At 46.0% G+C, this 18,379-nt stretch overlaps 2 protein-coding genes across 33 annotated transcripts in view; one reads left to right on the plus strand and one right to left on the minus strand.

The window, feature by feature from the left end:
* ATXN2 (ataxin 2) overlaps positions 1-18,379 on the plus strand; it is a 99,197-nt gene that overhangs the window by 79,520 nt on the left and 1,298 nt on the right. For 14 of the 25 annotated variants that reach the window (XM_080650587.1, XM_080650588.1, XM_080650570.1 and 11 more), the window contains 6 exons: positions 1,468-1,521; positions 7,158-7,303; positions 7,834-8,061; positions 10,227-10,395; positions 11,179-12,045; positions 12,858-12,926. In XM_080650587.1, the coding sequence (XP_080506713.1) occupies positions 1,468-1,521; positions 7,158-7,303; positions 7,834-8,061; positions 10,227-10,395; positions 11,179-11,207 (626 nt within the window). In that variant the 3' untranslated portion in view covers positions 11,208-12,045; positions 12,858-12,926. Of the gene's footprint in view, positions 1-1,467; positions 1,522-7,157; positions 7,304-7,833; positions 8,062-10,226; positions 10,628-11,178; positions 12,046-12,857; positions 12,927-14,069; positions 14,140-17,595; positions 17,738-18,379 lie in introns of those variants that run through there. The other 11 variants (XM_080650578.1, XM_080650579.1, XM_080650571.1 and 8 more) reach the window with 5 other exon arrangements.
* The window catches only part of SH2B3 (SH2B adaptor protein 3), a 38,933-nt gene continuing 32,976 nt past the window's right edge, over positions 12,423-18,379 (minus strand). The window contains exons 3-9 of one of the 8 annotated variants that reach the window (XR_013959568.1): positions 16,551-16,652; positions 16,375-16,466; positions 16,199-16,293; positions 15,882-16,096; positions 15,624-15,795; positions 15,154-15,510; positions 12,423-13,801 (exon numbers count right to left, since the gene is read on the minus strand). Coding sequence is in view for 4 of the 8 variants with exons in the window: in XM_080650597.1 (XP_080506723.1) it covers positions 15,238-15,795; positions 15,882-16,096; positions 16,199-16,293; positions 16,375-16,652 (1,146 nt within the window). In the remaining 4 variants the exon portion in view is untranslated. Of the gene's footprint in view, positions 15,796-15,881; positions 16,097-16,198; positions 16,294-16,374; positions 16,653-18,379 lie in introns of all 8 variants that reach the window. The other 7 variants (XR_013959571.1, XR_013959569.1, XM_080650599.1 and 4 more) reach the window with 7 other exon arrangements.

Genomic DNA, 18,379 nt, shown 5'->3' on the forward strand with positions numbered 1-18,379 from the left:
GTTAATTGAGGTTCTCTTAGATACTTCATACCTTAAAAAGAACACTAGGAAATTATTTTGTTCTTTGCTGTCATAAACCATAATTTTAATCTGCTAAAACAAGTTTATTATTCTTCAGTCATTTAGATATTCTAAATCCTAATTATGCCACATACAGACAAATTTTAAGTGTTATTTTAAACTAAGACAAAACTCTTACATAGAAATGTAATTGTGTACTCATCTCCTTTGAACAATTTATATATTGTATTCCCAAAGGAATCAAATATTTTGAGTATGTATTGGGTTTGTTTTTAAGCGACATCCTATCTAGATTTTTAAAACTTTATATAAACAAAAGAATATGCACCCAGATGTTAGAGACAATTATGTCACCTTTTTGTTATTCAAAAATTGGTCATAGGCAAAAGCTTAGAGAATAGAAAGGACCACTAATGACTAATAATGAGAGACTGATTATTGTTTTTAAATTTTTGGTATATTTAATATAAATATGCTAACAAATTACTAAATAGTTAAATTATTAGGATATATGTATATGTGTGTGTGTATATATGTATATATATGTGTGTGTATATATATTCTAAGTAATTGTTGACCTTGTTCTCTTTGTAGCTATCTTAAAAAGGACTTTGATCACAAACTTCATCTCTTTGATCTTAATCTAACTTTTATCCTTGCCTCTGCCCCCTCCCTCCTAATAAGTTACTTTTTGTTTCCTTAACATCTAGTTTTCTAATTCATCTCCTTTGTTTTATGGCAGTGTTTTATTTACCTTTCAGAAATAGTTCTGAGACTTTCTCTACAGGAAGAGTTAGATCCAGAATCCTTTTTTTTGTTTTTGTTTTTGGTAATTTAATGCAGATGTATTGGGAAATATAGTAGGCAAAAAGATTTAAAATGCATCTATTGTCCCTCCACCTGACAACATTTGTTAACATTTTGGTGCATATCCTTTCAGCCGTATTTAAACACACACACACACCTTTATGTAGTCATTGTAATAAATGATATACTCATGTTTAATATTACTATTATGTTTCTAAAATTTGGATTCAGTATCAGATGCCTAATAAACATCTTACTTCTGTTAATAGTGACTTGCAGCATTGTTTATCTTTTGAATTAAACTTGTGTAATTTTTATTTTGGTACATTTTTGATATCAAAGTTGTTCAGTGGAATGCCATGTTGGTCTGTTTATTAGATAATAATGTTATTCCTTTTATTTAAGCAAGTCAGCCTGCAGAACTTGACATCCCAGTACAGCAGAAAAGTGTCTTTTTCTTCAGCCCTCTCTTATTTAATTTTGTAGCAATGTTTAAAGTGCTTGTCATCTCTTGTAAAATAAGAATGAATTATGCATGAATAAAAGAAGAAATTATTACTAAATATGTCAACCTTTCCAGAAAATTAGGAAAATGTAGACCTCAAAAGCCTAATTTACCTTTCTATTTCCCAAATTCAGCATGTCCCAAATTACCATACAACAAGGAGACAAGCCCTTCTTTCTACTTTGCCAGTGAGTTGGGTTTTTTATACTAATTTTAATTGAACAGTAAAACACTTTTTAAAGAATACATGTTAAGGGACTAGACCTGTTGAACAGTATTTTCCTTGTGCCAGACAAAATTATTAAAGATATGTGTATCTGTAAATAATTCAGAGTTTTAAAAAAGAAATATAACCCAGCTCAAGAAAGCTGGGTTAAAAAATTGAGTTGTTTCAGAAATTAATTTTTGCATACCAAGCAAACATGTGACTGTTTTGGAAATGCCTAATGTTTTCCTTGTGTGAAAAACATTTCCTGAACCACTTTTTTTTTTAACCAAGTCACAAACTTAGTATTAATAACAAGAACAACAACAACATTAGTTTTTCTAATATTCTGATGAACTTATTCTTACAAGGATTTTGAGTTAAATAGGATGGAAAAACTAGGGGGAAACGTTTCTTTTTAATCTTTGCATGACTGAAGGTTTAAAGTATTTGTAGCAGACACCTCGGGATGTCTTGAGCTTAAGCAGGAAAGCATGACCTAGCAGAGATTATCTTTGGCAACACCGCCCCTCTCACCTCCAATGAAAAGGTAAAGGATTGCTCCTGAAGGGAAAAAGCCTGGACAGAGCTTTCTTTTGGAAATGAACTTGGAAGGTGTGTTTTCTCTATTTGTAGGGCAATTTTTCAATAAAGCTAGTCATGGACTTTTGGTTTTGAATAGAATGGTACTAACTTGCAGAATCCTTTAAAATTTTATGCCAGTAATGTGTCACTTTATCTGAAATACATATTCTAGGAAACATTAAAATTTTACTTTAGGGACTAAATTTTGAAATATTTTCAAATGACTCAATGTCTGAGTCTACTAAATGCCAGATTTTTAAAATAATTTAGAAAACATTTGACTTAAATTTTCATTAATTGTGCCATGACTTGGTATCCAAAAATAAGTGTATAAATATTATTTATGTGGTGCTAGGAAATGTTAACAAATTTAATCCTTTAATAGATGCTCTTTAAAAAGGAGTCTTGCTGTATATATACTATTAAAGGGAAACTGTATGTAATATAGTTATGTGAAAGACAGTGTCAGTAATTTTATTATGTACTCAGTTTGAGGTCTCAAATGTAGTTATCCTCACCATCTTACTGTCTCTGTTAGTTTTGGAGTCCATTTCCTGGTAAGTAGCTAAACGGTCCTTAATCATCACACCTAAGCATTAACTGCCTCAGCACAGCTTCTCTTAAAAAGGAATGTCAGTACTTTTTAAAAGAAACTAACAGTGAGGCTGCTGTTTGTAATTTGATTTGCTGCCATTTTGTCATGGTTTCGGTCTAGTTGACTTTTACTCGCCTTTTAAAGAGTTTTCAACTTTCCTTCACTTCCTTTTTTTCTAAATTTAACATCAAATTTAAAGTTGGAAGATTTTGTTTTGTTTTTAAAGTTTTGCAGTGCTGGTGATCTCTCATGACTTGTGCATCCAAGGTCAAAATGAAAACACCTACTTGCAAATTAAACACACAGCTTTCTGGACTAAATTGGCTTTGTAAGATCATGGCTTAGGAAACTATTTTTGGAATGTGGTCAGTGCTAGGAGGATTTGAAAAATCATGTCTTTATAGTTTTGAACATTTATATCAACGAACACAGCAAGTAGGAAACTTCTGGACCAGGTCTGGCCAAAAAAAGAGGAATACTTCTTTGGTTTGCTTGACCTAATTCAGGTTTCATGAAGGCAACTTAAGTTTTATAAATAGAAGTGTTTAACTGATGAATAGCTAAATCAAGCAGTTGAAGAAAATTAACTTTATTGTTAACCTGTCTGAAATCTTTAGCTAAATTAATGAGCATGTATAACAAAAGCAGTTAAATGATACACTTAGTAACCCTCAGAACTTACTGTCCTTTGCTCTCCACTTCTTTTTCCTCAGATTCTGTTACATTTTTTTCTCATTTACTCTATATTGATTCCCTTTCCCTTGTCTCTTTCCAACTATTTTCCCCCTCAGCCTTTTTTTTTTTCAATCCTCACCTGAGGATATGTTTATGTATTTTTTTATTGATTTGAGAGAGAGAGAGAGAGAAACATTGATGTGAGAGAGAAACATTGATCAGTTGTCACCAGTACACACCCTGACCAGGGATCGAAACCAAAACCAGGGCATGTGGCCTGATCTGGGATCTAGCCCACAACATTTTGGTGGAAGGGACGATGCTCCAACCAACTGAGCCACAAGTCTGGGCCCTCTCAGGCTTTTAATTTTCCTTCTTTTGGCCTTTCAAGGAACCAAACTACAGGTTGTCCCCAAAAAATGTACTACACACACTTTAACAGCTGATAGCTCAATTTTGGAAATGAAATGTATTTTAATAAGCACTGCTTTATAATTATTCAAAGTGAATCCATTTTGGGGGGGACACTCTGTATATTTTTGTTGTTAATTATATTGAATTAATTAGCCAGCCACTCAGTTTTTGTATTTGAGGAAGAAAAGGAGTTCATGGATAAGGTACTTGCTTTATATCTTTTAAGCAAGAAGGTGACCAAAGGAAAATATTTCTAATTAAACTTCCTTAAGTTTAATTTAAAAAGTTTATTTGCAGCTTATGAACTATAGATTACATCTACTTGATTTTTCTTGTATACATTGTAGTTTACCGGTGTTTAGAGTAGGAAAAGGATGGGGTTTTTATTAAAAAAAAAAAAAGTTTTTATTGATTTCAGAGAGGAACGGAGAGGGAGAGATAGAAACACCAAGGATGAGAGAATCATTGATCGGCTGCCTCCTTCACGCCCCACACAGGATTGAGCCCCTGCCCCGGGCATGTGCCCTGACCATGAATATGAACTGTGACTTTCTGGTTCATAGGTTGATGCTCAACCACTGAGCCACACTGGCCAGGCAGGATGGTTTTTTTTTTTTTTTTTTTTTTTTAAATATATTTTTTATTGATTTTTTACAGAGAGGAAGAGAGAGGGATAGAAAGTTAGAAACATCGATGAGAGACATCGATCAGCCGCCTCCTGCACGCCCCCTACTGGGGATGTGCCCGCAACCAAGGTACATGCCCTTGACCGGAATCGAACCCGGGACCCTTCAGTCCACAGGCCGATGATCCATCCACTGAGCCAAACCGGTCAGGGCCAGGATGGGTTTATTTAAACAAAAACCTATGTGGGTGCACTCAGATTAGTTGAAGTATAGTACTATGAAGGCAAATGAGATACAGATTTGATTACTTTATAGGCTTTAAATAATTGGTAAACTATCACAGAGATGCCCTTTAAAAATGTATAGTAAAATATGTTTTATCTTTAATTTTCTTTAAATAATTTCAAGATTTTTAACATTTTTCTAATTGATGAATAATAATTATCAGACTTTATGGGCACAGTCTCTTTGTGATGGTCATGCTAGAGTTTTGTGTTTTTATTTATTGTTGCTTTTTATTTTCTTAATACTTTGGTTATAAGATAATTAAAAGTATAGTTTAAAACTTTTTAGTACAAAAATTTATTGAACAAACAAAGTTTATAAAAATAGGAACTTTGGGATTCTGTACTCTGAGACCTCATAAATAGAATTTTGGTTTAAGGGATTGCTTTTCCCCAGACAGCCTTAGTATTGCTGCAAATGAAACATTTGAGAAGCTTGGAGGCAGGGAGCATGAGTGACTAGGCATCGCTGTCCAATAGCACGTCCTGTGTGATGGAGTAGTGCTGTCTAACCAGCCCTCGCTGCATGTGGCTGTTTTAGTCATTTAAAAATAAATTTGAGAGGCGGGTTGGAGGGTGTGGAGAAAAAGGGACAACTGTAATACTTTCAACAATAAAGATAAAAATAAAATGAATACATTCGAAAAATAAGATTTTTACAAGAACAATCATTGGAAATTTAGTCAAATCTTTTAGTCCAAGTCAGTGCCTAGATAATTGGAGGGGATCTGAAAGTCAGCTTACTGAGTGTGCTGGTGAAGAATGGCCTTGTAATAAGCCCATAAATTAGAAGAAAGACTACTTTCATAGACTTCTCAAACTATGAAAGCAGCACATTATTTTTCCTAGATCCCAGAAAAGTCACTGGCTCTTCTTAAAGAAAACAGCCAGATAAATATGATATTGTATATCAACTATACTTAAATTAAAAAAAAATAAAAACCTGTTAAAAAGAGGAACAAAATACACCCAGAGAATATTACCACAGTTTTCCTTGTTAATGTGTTCCAGTGTATGGTAACTCTTGTAAGTCAGGGGAATTTCCCAATCTGCAAACCACAGGGTTTTCTTTAATCTGCTCTGGGCTCCCCCGCTGTGGTGCCGGCAGTGGATGCACAGGTGGTCCTAGCACTGGCTCTTTGCCTTGCCCTTCCCTCTTTGAAAAGATCCATACGCAGTTGGAGAGAGGACCAGTGGGACTGGAATGTTGGTGGCTCTTGGCGCTACAAGATCAAGCATTCCAGAATTGCTGTGTGTGTAATCCTCTGGGTAACACTGACATGGGACTCACCCAGAGGTATTTATTCTGGTGACCCTCACAGCCTTGCCTGTTAGACTGCTGGAGTTAGGGTGCCTGATCCCAAAGCAATGCTTGCTTTAGCCCCCTATATGTTGTGTATGTTTGGGCTTGGCTTCTCAGGGATCTTAGGAGGAATTTGAGAGAAGGCTGGGAGCCACAGGTTGCTAGAACGCTGTCCTCTGTTTGACACATCATGAATTGTTTTTGTGTCAGTTTGCTGTTGATAGTCACAAAGCAATTAACCCATCTTACTCTGCTTTTGATTCTGAAAGTGCTCTTTTAGAAAGATGTGAATAGATGCATCTATACCTCATCTCCCTGTTTTATACCAAGGTATGGTTCATGCTAAGATTCACAAAGAATTGGCTTTGAGTTCTTATCTTCAATGAACATGTTTTTACTTAAATTGGCGCATCATGTTTCCTCTGACGTTACTCTAACTAGTAACATTCTTTCTAAAGGCGGAGGTGCTTTGAAGAGACTCCATTTTCTACACAGTTTAGGTAGTTCTGTACTAGATTTTTATAAAGCAAGGCGAGAGATTGCTGAACAGGGAGGGCCCACCCAGGTCCTTCTGTGAACAGCTGAGAAAAATTGTGGTCATTGGCCCTAAAGATAGAGCCTTGTCTTTGCTGCATTCCTTATCCAGCCCCTTATTCCCAGTCTGTGCCCCTCGGACACTGCGCCAGCTCCAGGGCAGTAGCATGGTGAGGTTAGCCAGATGATGGCCTTGAGCTAAAGTGTGTGTGAGTGTGAGTGTGAGTGTGTGTGTGTGTGTGTGTGTGTGTGTGTGTGTGTGTGAGAGAGAGAGAGAGAGAGTTGGGGGGAGATATTGTTTGAATTGTTTCTGCCTTTGTTAAGTTACCTTTTCAGGAAAACCTAGTAATGGTTTTAAGAATAAATTTACACTATATAATGTGTATAGTTGTGTTATCATGAATAAAATGCTAATCTGATTGTTAAGCAATAACTTCACACTTAATTTTTCATGAAAATTGATGGTTTAAATGAAGTCCAATGTAGAGATTGGAAACAGCATAAGTTAGGCCTTGAGCATCAAGAAAGCTCATTTGGCGAGGCATAAGGAGCAGTTGGGACCTTCACGTGTCAATTGTACACACTCCTTTTTTTCCACTTCAGTTTCCACTGGCTCCCTTGCTCAGCAGTATGCGCACCCTAATGCTACCCTGCACCCACATACTCCACATCCTCAGCCTTCAGCCACCCCCACTGGACAGCAGCAAAGCCAACATGGTGGAAGTCACCCTGCACCCAGTCCCGTCCAGGTGAGGAGAGACCCAGAGGTCTCCATGGCGTTGCTTCCTCTTCTGTGCTGAGTGTTTGCTTCCGTGCCAGGCAGGGGCCTGGGACTATGTGATCAGAACACCCAGCAGCCCAGCATGCACTTGGCAGACTGTGCCCCTGGGGCTGGTTTTAAGTCACATTGAGACACAATAAGAATAAACATCAATATTTAAAAATCTAAGGAATTTGCTTGGGACTTGTTTTAATTCCCAATATTTACATGAGGAGTTTTTCCTGTTGCTTTAATCACATTGGTTAACAGGTGGTTAGGTATTTCTGACATCTGTCAGTTCCCGGGGCTGAGACTGAGGCTTCTCCCCCAGAAAGGAAGTCTCTGAATGGGTCCCACTCTCTCTGAGCTCCCTGTGTATTCTCCTGTGCTTGCCATGCCCGCACCCTAGATGCGCCCAGGTGGAGCCCATTTTCACGCACGAGGCTCAGCTTTGTGTGGGGCCCTTAACTGCTTTTTGTGAGGAAGGTGGTTTGCTTAATTCTCTCTGTCACTTTGCAGCACCATCAGCACCAGGCCGCCCAGGCTCTCCACCTGGCGGGTCCACAGCAGCAATCAGCCATTTACCACGCGGGGCTCGCGCCAACCCCGCCGTCCATGACACCTGCTTCCAACACGCAGTCGCCACAGAACAGTTTCCCAGCAGCACAGCAGACGGTCTTCACAATCCACCCTTCCCACGTCCAGCCGGCGTACACCAACCCGCCCCACATGGCCCACGTACCTCAGGTAAATGAGCTTTAGCCAACTTTCTGTGAAGACCAAGTAGAATAGGAAGGTTGTCAGATAAGCAGCCAAGAGCCGGATGCTCTCCACGCTAGGAAACCCTGTGTGATTTGCCTGTCTCCCTTCTCCCGCTCAAATACACGTGATCTGGCCCTAAATGGATGTTTGTGTGGTTTTGTAATGGGGTCAGTGAAGTTGCTGATTGGTCAGTCCTTTAACGTTTTCCAGCTGAGACCGAGACCATATAAATATTTTTGACTCTGGAATGCAACCCGGTCCTCCTTCCCTTCCTGTGTCTGCTTTCTGTGTTTAAATAGCTTCATTGAGATATATATGTATGTCTCCATACATATACTCTCTCTTTCCCTTTCTCTCTCTCTCACACACACTGTCTCTCACACACAGAGTTACACACATGCACTGTCACACACACACACAATGAAGTGTGTGGCAGGGAGAAGGGACCTTCACAAATTTTTAACTCTCTGGCTACCCTGGGCCTGTCAGCTTGAATGTTGGTCACATGGATTCCAGAGAAATCTCTCCTGTTTTCTCTGACTGTCCATACATTCGTCTTGACCATGTGTTGAACTGCTTGAGAGGCTTGCCCTTGTACATTGGTGCAGTGTAACGAGAGGCTGAGAGCACCCAGGTGTTCGCATTCTTCTTAAAGAGCAGCTCTGGAAGCACTTTGGAGCTCACCTCCAGTGTAAGCTTTAAAGGTTGGAAGGTGTGGTTGCTGTCTCAGTGGTTGCTGTTTGCATCAGCTGCTGACAAAAGTCCGATGCAATCCAGGGCCAAGTTGGATTGTTGTAAGGAGGAAGAGGACCCGCACTGAAGTTGGGCTCTAACACTGTCCTTGAGGCCTGCCCTGGAGCTGTGGAAGGCGAATTGGCTGTATTCGATGTCTCTTTTTGCTGCTTTCATAACAGCACTTAGGTGGGTCTGACTAGACTGCCTCACTGAGCTCCAGTTCATGTCCAAGTGCACCACTGAGCTCTGGTGTGTGGGGCTGGAGAGGACACTCAACGGCGCGCTCAGGTGGCCTTGTCATAGACCCACAGCTCTGGGAGTTGGCGCAGTGTGGCACTGCAGCGGATGGTTTGCTCTGGATGTGGGGCGGGATTGCTGTGGTCAGTGTGGGCCAGCGTGGTTGGTTGGCTGGATCAGGAGCTTCATGAGAGCGGGGTCCTGTAGATGTCGAGCAGAGGCTGGTGGCTCAGTAGGTATATGAATATAGGGTGGGGTTCCTAAAACCTCACTTTTGTGTTTTTGTGCTGAAAGAGCAAAATGGATTAACACAGGGAAGCCAGATACGCCATGGGCCCTTTTGAATATGTAAGATAATGAAAACAGCATTTCCTTCAGGCTTATCAGGGTCTAGAATTGTGCACGGTGTGGGCATCAGGAAAGGGCTCTTCCTGGCCCTGCCAAAACCTTCCCAACTTGACAGTGAGACCAGGTCGAACTCACTGTCACTCGGTACAGGGACACGGGGCTGGACGGACTGTTTCTTCCTCTCCCATCTCACTGGCGCCATTCCCTGCAACCTCCCCTTCCTCCTACTCCATCAGCGTCTCATTCAGCAGAGCAGAATCTCTCCTCACTGCCCTGGTCCCTTCCCCACTGAGGGTGCTGGTGAGCAGGCAGGAAGCGGAAAGGCTGGGTGGGGGACAAACAAGAAGAGTAGTCCGTGGAACAGAATTTGACAAGTCTCCACTTATAAAGTAATAATCTGCTTTCCTATATGAAAGGAACAGCCTCTGTAAAACTACTTCAGCCCCTCCTGGAAGCCAGATTCTCAAGCATGATTGCTTCTCGCCTGTTACGTTGAACAGGTGGCCCGGGGTCTGAGCTTTGTGTAGACCTTGCCCCATTCCTGGAATCGATGGATCAGAAATGAAGGCTAGGACTTCCCACAGTCCTGATCCTCCCTGTGCTCAGTGGGTGTCTGTCCCCTCAGCCTTGCAGGATCGCTCTGCTAAAGGGTGAAGCATGTCTGTAGGTCAGTTGATGTCCCACTAGGGAGTGTCCCCATAGAAAAGAAGGGGCCCTGAGGGCCCACTGTTGCCCTGTCCTGAGAGCCCCAGCCCCTGAAAGGAACACAGTTAACATGTTGTTTAAGCTGGAGATGTTGCCTGTATGCGTAAAAGAGCTCTCTGTTTCAGGCTCATGTACAGTCAGGAATGGTTCCTTCTCATCCAACTGCCCATGCGCCAATGATGCTAATGACGACACAGCCACCCGGCGGTCCCCAGGCCGCCCTCGCTCAAAGTGCACTACAGCCCATTCCAGTCTCGACAACAGCGCATTTCCCCTATATGACGCACCCTTCAGGTGAGGCGTGTGTGTGCAGGGGCCGCCGGGCACCCCAAGCATTCTGCTCGCACAGGTCGAATGGCAGGCAGGGCCAGCGCTTCAAACCCTGCATTTGAGAACTAGCAAGACCCGTCAGTGTGCACAGTAGGGACTGTGACGATCAGTCAGTGTCAGGGCCTGAGGCTCCGGGCCGAGTCTGTGTGTGTTCTGATGGTCCAGGTTTGGCTTGAGGAGCAGCGGCAGCTGTGGAGCTGATGCTGCCTAGGACTCAGTTGGCCTTCCTTGTTATGACAGGCTGGGCAGGGCAGCGGTTTCCTTCCTGAGTCCCAAGTCTGCGTGGGGGTTACCACCATGACAGTTTGATCGTAGCTCTGGAGAATGCTGCTGATGAGCAGTGCTGTGTGTGGATCGGCTCTGAGTGTAGCATTCGCTCAGCCTGCACCCTGACAGGGAGAGGCCGTGATTGTGCTAACACTGGAGACTGCCATGGCGTTCCTCTGAAAGCAGGACTGGTGCTTGGCTAATATTTGGGGAGGGGGCATGTCACAGCCTGTTTTCCTACCCCATGAGCAACAAGTCTTCTGGGAGTTTTATCTGAAGTGGTTTTACGTCTTACTGGTTTGTTCTACCCCTCTTTCCCCTCTCCCCCCCTTTGGTGCAGATGGGAGGGGGAAGTGAACTAAATTTTGAGTCCTGTTCAGCTAGCACAAGGATAGTTTACAGTCATGTGCTGCAGAGACACTAGGCTGATGTGCGGTGTTGCCAGTTTTCTGTTTAAATATTCACTTTTCTTTCTTACAGTACAAGCCCACCACCAACAGCAGTTGTAAGGCTGCCCTGGAGGAACCGAAAGGCCAAATTCCCTCCTCCCTTCTACTGCTTCTACCAACTGGAAGCACAGAAAACTAGAATTTCATTTATTTTGTTTTTTAAAAATATATGTTGGTTTCTTGTAACATCCAATAGGAATGCTAACAGTTCCCTTGCAGTGGAAGATATTTGGACCGAGTAGAGGCATTTAGGAACTTGTGGGCTGTTCCAATTCCATGTGCTGTTTCCGAGTCCCGCAAGTACCCCAGCTCTGCTTGCTCAAACTGGAAGTTATTTATTTTTTAATAGCCCTTGAAAGTCACGTATACATCAGCTAGCAAAAGTAACAAGAGTGATTCTTGCTGCTATTACTGCTAAAAAAAAAAAAAATCAAGACTTGGAACACCCTTTTACTAAACTTGACAAAGTTTCAGTAAATTCTTACCGTCAAACTGACGGATTATTATTTATAAATCAAGTTTGATGAAGTGATCACTGTCTACAGTGGTTCAACTTTTAAGTTAAGGGAAAAACTTTTACTTTGTAGATAATATAAAATAAAAACTTAAAAAAAATTAAAAAATAAAAAAAGTTTTAAAAACTGATATCCAGTTAGTGTGTGTTTGTATAAGCTTCTAGTTAATACCAAGGCAGGAAGGCTGTGTTTTCTTAATATCCTGGAAGGTTAGTTGTCAAATGATTTTTCTTCTTCACCTTTAGTTCTGGTTCAAGGTATCTCTAGAAAAAGACAAGACTGAGATATTCTCTTTGGTGGAGAGAGGTCCGCTTCAGAAGGAGGAAGGCTGGCCAGAGTTGGGCAGCATTGATACTCCACATCCTCAGCCTGACGCTGATCCTGTAAGCTTCCTTTTCCATACCTCCTGAACCCAAATGAGTGTCCTTAGCCAGAGGTCCTGATTCAGACATCTGCCTGTTTCACCAGTAGGGGGCATGAGATACTTTTTAAAAAGCTGTGAATAAGATACACCTGAAACTGATATGTCAACTGTAATGGAAAAATAGGAATTCATTTTTTAAAAAGAGAAAAGCTGATAATCTAGAGGGCAGAAGAGGTGCAGTGATGTACAAAGCAGTTTACGGCTAGACTCATAAGCCTTGTTAATGTCCTCAATTTATGGGAGAACAAAGGGAAAAGCAAGTGTTTGCACAGGGCAGCGATTTCAGAGACCATAGTCCTAATACACAGAGCCTTTAAATATTGTTGGCAACAAATCAATATTCTGAAAACATTTTTTAATTCACATATAGCAATTTGTACATTATAGCAAAATTTGTGTTATTCAAGAATAAGTTACTTGTACAGTACATAAACAATATATAACAATTTGCCAAATACCTTCTGCCTGTAATGATACAAGATGAACCCATTTTCTGTGTGTTACAATGTGTGGCTTATTCCAGCCCAGCACTGGGTGACAGGTGTGTCCTGGTTAGAGGCAGTGGAAAACATACAAGTTCCTCTAACCTGTGGGAGATGTTAGAGCTCACATGACATTTGCAGTAGGAGACTGAGCCCTGAATAAGCATGGAGGAATCTTAGGCAACCCTTAGGGAAGGGAAGAGTTCAAGGCCTTGATTTTATATATAAAAATAGTGTTTTGTGGTCTAAGATTTTAATGATTGCTATTCCTTTTTCCTACACGGTCCAGAAATGATCAGAGGCAGAAGATTTATACCAGATAGAGCCATATGGATTGCTGGTCTAAAATTGAAGGCAGGTTAGTTGACTTAATTCTTTGGTGCTGGTGACTGTTAGTTTGTAAAAGTTCGTTAAAGTCAGATTCAGGAGGTGACGGTGCTGAGAGCAGTCCCCGGGCTGTTGTCTGGTGGGAGAGAACTGCAGCGGTCGCGGTACTTACTGTCCCTTTGGCACTCACAGCCCGGGCTTTCCGTGGAGGTGCTGGCTTGGCCTCTTGAGGCCAGTGGTGGTCACATCAGGACTGGAAGGAGGGTGGCATGTGCTGCCATGCTGTGGGCTAGCTACAGCCAGCAGGGTCACTGTGAGGGCATCAGCCCAGGGACCCACTGCTCCCTCTCCTCCAGCTCCACCTGCTCTAGCAGAAAGGAGAGGCCTGGCTTAGGGTCACTCCTTCCCAGTTCTGGCGGGGCTTTCTGTCGGGATGTATTTGAGGTGTCCTGGTAACTCGGACACGTTTGGAAAGGAAATGTTTTCCTTGAACATTTATACTGGAGCAGCCTAGAGGCGGTGACTTCCAGCTCTCTGTTAGAATCTGAGCTGGTGCTTGGCAGCCCGTGGGTCAGAGCTGAGCCACTAGTTTGCTGCTTCTTGGTACTACCTGAGACGTCTATGCTGAGACTGCTTAGAAGCGGGTGCCCCTGGCTTGAAGAGGTCATAGCCCAGATGTGGAGGGAGGGGGTATGCGTGGTTCATGGTCTGTTTTGCCCTTTTTCTGCACCAGTGACTTGTCAGCATGGACTTTCTGTGATGAGCTTTATCTTTTAAGAGACATTCAGAACAGTGTGTGCTCCTCTGGGTCACGCTTTGCTTAGCGCAACCTGCTTGGTGTGCAGAAAAGAAGTGTCCTTAGAAATGGACCGGAAATCCGGATCGGGATCGGATCTGCTTTACAACCTGTGGGAACACCCAGGAGTGTTGGTTTTAAAAGTAAAAGTGAAGAGGTGGTTAGTTGATGTCCTGCTCCCCCCCATCCCCCCCCCCCTCACCCTCAAATCCCAGAAAATTCTATAAGCACTATAAGCAAGTCTCGCCTCTGACCTCTTAGAATACTGAGAGTGGCTGGAGGGAGCAGACAAGACCCTGACCCTGGCCAGATAAACTCCTTAAGTTCAGGCCAAGGTTTGGTTTAGCCTCTAATTGACGTGTGTCATACATGTTAAAGCTGAACTGGTCCCAGGAGCAGCTGGCCTCACACTGTCACTGAGCCTTCTCTGGGAGGAGCCAGCCCCCAGGTGAGTGGTGTCACGTGTGAAGAGGTGGAGATCTGAGCCCATGTGTGCATGCGCATGCCTCAGAGGCAGTGGGACCCGCTGGCACAGCACGCTGGCTGGGCTGGTAGAGGAGCTCCTTGTCAGCTGTGGCACCAGATAGAGCCTAAAACCTTGTGGGGTCACTGAATGAGCCATTGGATGCTGGGGGCTGAGCCCCCCAGGAAGGAGAACTTGCCACAGCACTGCCAGAAGCAGAGTCCAGTTGTTTATTCCTAAGGCACCAGGTAGAGCTGGAATTTGCCACCCTCCTAGTTCAGTAACTGCCTGGATTTCTCTGAAATGGCCACATGCTTCCCTTCTCTACATTTAGGAAGGACAGTGGCTACTCGGCAGCAGGTGCTGGCTCGGCCCTAGTTAGGAGGGTTGCATAGCTGTCTGACTACAAACATCGGATGGATATTAGTTCAAACAGTGCAATGAAATAAGCAATGGTTCAATTTTGAAACCTGAATCCTTTGAAAAATTTATCTGAGGTAAAATGTTTAAAATCATGTTTGACCTTTAGCCTGTCCTTCTGTCAGAGCTTTGTTGTAAGGCTGGGTTGGAGCGGATAGGCGTGGGTGCCGCAGAGCTGCACGTGGAGGAAGCTATGCGGGAAAACCATAAGGGAATCCAGGGCTTGTTAGTGTTTTGGGCTTCCTGATGGACCCCCTCCTCCCCACCCGCCCCCTTCCCCAAGTAGAAAGTCTGTCATCAGCTGGGACAGTGTCAGTAAGAAAAGTTTCCCCTGCCAGCCTGGCCCTTACTCCCCTCCCCGCTCCTCTAAGAGGGCCAGGGCTGGTCCTGGGGGCCCGGGCAGGAGCTAGCGGCATCTGTGGCTACGAACTACATCTGTAAACAGTAAGGAGAAAGCCAGGGGGGAACTTACAGGAGGCCCTTTAACAGGCCTGATAGAAGGGTCACATCCAAACTGGAAGGAGCAGTTACCAGTGTCCCTTCACTCTCTCGGAAAGGAAGGAAAGAAAGGACATTCACCAGTTCCTGTCTGCTTGCTGTGCTCCTTCAGGGCCCCTGTGGCCTGGGAGTCCACTGCCCGTCAGAGAGGCGTGTACTGATTGTCTATGGCCCGCAGGTGGCTCCGGGAGGAGGAGTCCATTTCGTAGTCTGAGTCCCGGGCACGGTTGGCAGGTTCCGACTCCAGGTGCCGCAGGCTGTTGGCCAGTTCCTCGGGCGAAGGCACCAGGTGGAAGATCTGCTCTTGGGGGGAGGAGCGGCCTTGGAGACCCTCCGGGCCCAGCCCCCGTGGACAGCCGGAGGAGCTAAGGTGGGGAAGGCCCAGCTCTGAATCCCAGCGAGAGAGGGAGAAGGGAAACAGGACAGTGCTGGAGGAACCTGGGGGACAAGGGACAAAGAGGCCGTGTCGGAAGGCTTGTGGCAGCAAGCGTTCCCCTCTGTGTGGTTCCCTGGGCCCTCCACCCCTTTATCAAGGGGCACTGGGTTCACACCTGGCGGCTGGGAGACGACCACCACGTAGCTGGACAGCCGGACGTTGCAGGCCGATCCACACTCGAGGGGGATGGGAGAGCGCTGGAAGTGGTGGAGCATGTCCATGACCGAGGGGAAGTGAAGGTGCTGCACACGGCACTGGCCCCGCTCGGTCAGCGACAGACGCAGGTGCTGCATGGGGAGGAAGGGGAGGCTCAGGCAGTGGCCCCTAAGGGCCTTGAACTTGGGGGGAGCAGCCCCACCTGCCTTGGCCCTACCTTGGCTATGCCTTGGAAGTTGAACGTGAGCACGTACTCCCCACGCCGGGTCTCGCTCTGCCGTACCAGGAACACTCCGTGAGCATCAGGGCCCTGCAGCTGAACCAGCTGAGCTGCCTTCACTCGGGAGATAGGGCCGTGGAACCAGGGGTAGCAGGACAGGAAGTGATCTGTCTTCTGGCAGGCTGGGTCTAGCAACCCCCCAGGAGAAGCACCTGGTTGAGAAGATATGTAATGGTGAACCCCTGGGGCACCTCACGACCTCGGCTGAGGCTGGGTTCTGATGCACCCAGAGCACAAGGGCCCAGACCCCTCACCTTGGTTCAGGGAATCCGTGCTTCCCCTGGGAGAGCTGGCCGTGCCGGGCTCCGGAGCAGAGGGAACGTGCAGCTCTGGGTCTGTGCTCTCCAGCCTGCGGAGAAGGGGCAGCGGTTAAGGGTCTGGGACGAGCAGGGTTGGTGTCAAAGCTGAGATGCGGAGTCTGGCACCTCACCCTTGGCCTGTGTACTTCCGGAGCTCAGCCATCCACGAATTCAGCTGCTGCTCGTCTCCCACCTCAAAGATGATGTCTGTCCGGTCCTTCACCTGGTGGGAGGAAGGGAGCAGCTGTGTGGGTCCTTGAGCCGTGTGTGCGTGTGTCCCCCGGGTGCGGAAAGCTCCGTCACTCACCTTCAGCACAAAGGTGTAGAGGTTGTCGGGCATCTCGAGGCGTGTGCATCGCCGGACCTCCTGGAGGCTGGAGCAGGCTGCTTGTAGCTTGGGCTTTGAACTCTAGGAAACCCAGGGGTTACTCAGGCTTGTCCCTGATGGCCCCGTGCCCACCCAGGCCTCTCTTTTTCTGTTGAGCAGGCACCCAAGTCTGGAGGAAGTTAGCGTTCTGGCTTGCAGGGGCCCACAGAGGGTCCTCTGTTAGCCTCTGAAGCACTGTCCCCACATCCTGAGATCCCCAGAAACCTGTGTGGGCTGAGAGCCAACCCCCTCACCTGGACGTGCACCATTCCAGCACAGCACATGCCTGCTGCTGCCATCTGCTTCTACCCACTGGGGAGCAAAGAGCTTATGCAGCCAAAACCCCTGAACAAGCCCAGAGAGGGGTCATCAGTGTCCAACCCCAGCCACCTCTCTCCTGGTGCTGCCTGGCTGCTGGGGTTGGGCCCCCCCACCCCCGCCCCCTTCCATCAGCTCCCCACGAGCATGGGCCTCCTGGGCTAGCAGCCACCCTGGGAAGAGGATGCTATCACCACATAGTCCAGAAGAAGCGCACATCTTGGAGGTGAAGCCCTTTGCCCGAGGAGGGAAAGATCCGGCTTCGAACGTTAGAGCCTCGAATTTCCCAAACCTCACTAATCTGTCCTGCCTGCAGTCTCAGGACAAGGTGGGATGAGTTTGGCTGGAGGGTGGAAGTTGGCAGAGTAGCTTAGCCACAGGCTTTTGGGGCTTCTGCCAATGTGCCTGAAGGGGCAAAGCCTGGCACAGCTGGTCCCAGTTACAGCCAGCCGAAACCCTCACAAAACAGTGGGCCCAGGGGTCTCCGTGACACCCACAGCGCACACACACGGTTCAGAGAAGGTGGGAAACGGTCCCCAAACCCTTTGTCAGCAAGAGCCCTTTCTTCCAGGACTTGAGTGAGCCTGGCTGGAGCAGGAGGCTCTGGGGCATCCTACACTGCCCCCCATCGCCTCCATTTCCTCTTGTGATAAGCTTGTTTCTTCAGGGTCATGAGATGTCGCTGGCTGCTTCCAGCAGAGACCAAAGGAGATAAGACGGTGGGCAGAGCCAGAGAGGAGTTGGGGAATTGGGCAGAGGAAGCCCCCCGCCTCCAGCAGCTCTTTTCCCCGGGCCAGGAAGAAGGCCAGGTGCACTTGGGGAACAGCACAGCCCCTAACCTGCACAGGGCGGGGGTGGGGGTGGAAACAAGAGGTGGGCTTTGGGGGATCCCACCTCTACCTCTGCCCAGAGGCTGCCTTTTTCCCCAGAGCTGATCCCCAAAGCCCTACGCTTCACCATGCTGTAGGCACGCAAGAACGGGGTACCTCTGACAAGGCTGGGACCCAGGCCGCTGCCTGCCTCCAGTCCCCTCCCACACAGAGAGTCGAGCGGGCAGGCTGGCCAAACAGAGGCTCTTCCCAGTCCAGGCCCCTCCCAGCAGGTCTCCTTGGAGGTCCCAGTCCTGCCCTGGCTGCTGGACACAGCATCTGGGGGCAGGAACAGCAGCTCTAGGACCACTCACTTTGTCTCACTAACATCACAAGTTGAGGGAACAGAACGTGGAGGGGTTGCACAGCTAGTAAACCCCAGCCCCAATGTTTTCACCTTTCCAGTTTCTCTTCCCATCCCTTCCTTGTACCCCAATTTCTCAGCCTGGGAGTCAGGTGTGGGGCCTGTGCACCCCTGGCAGCATTCACAGCCAGCCAGTCTCGGAGCCTGTTTCCTGTCTACAGAAGGGTGAGGGATGGAGGGCTAGTTCCTTCCTTCTCCTGCTTCTGCAGTTGGTCCTG

Source organism: Plecotus auritus (assembly GCF_963455305.1).
Source record: "Plecotus auritus genome assembly, chromosome: 13".
NCBI classification, from domain to species: Eukaryota; Metazoa; Chordata; class Mammalia; order Chiroptera; family Vespertilionidae; genus Plecotus; species Plecotus auritus.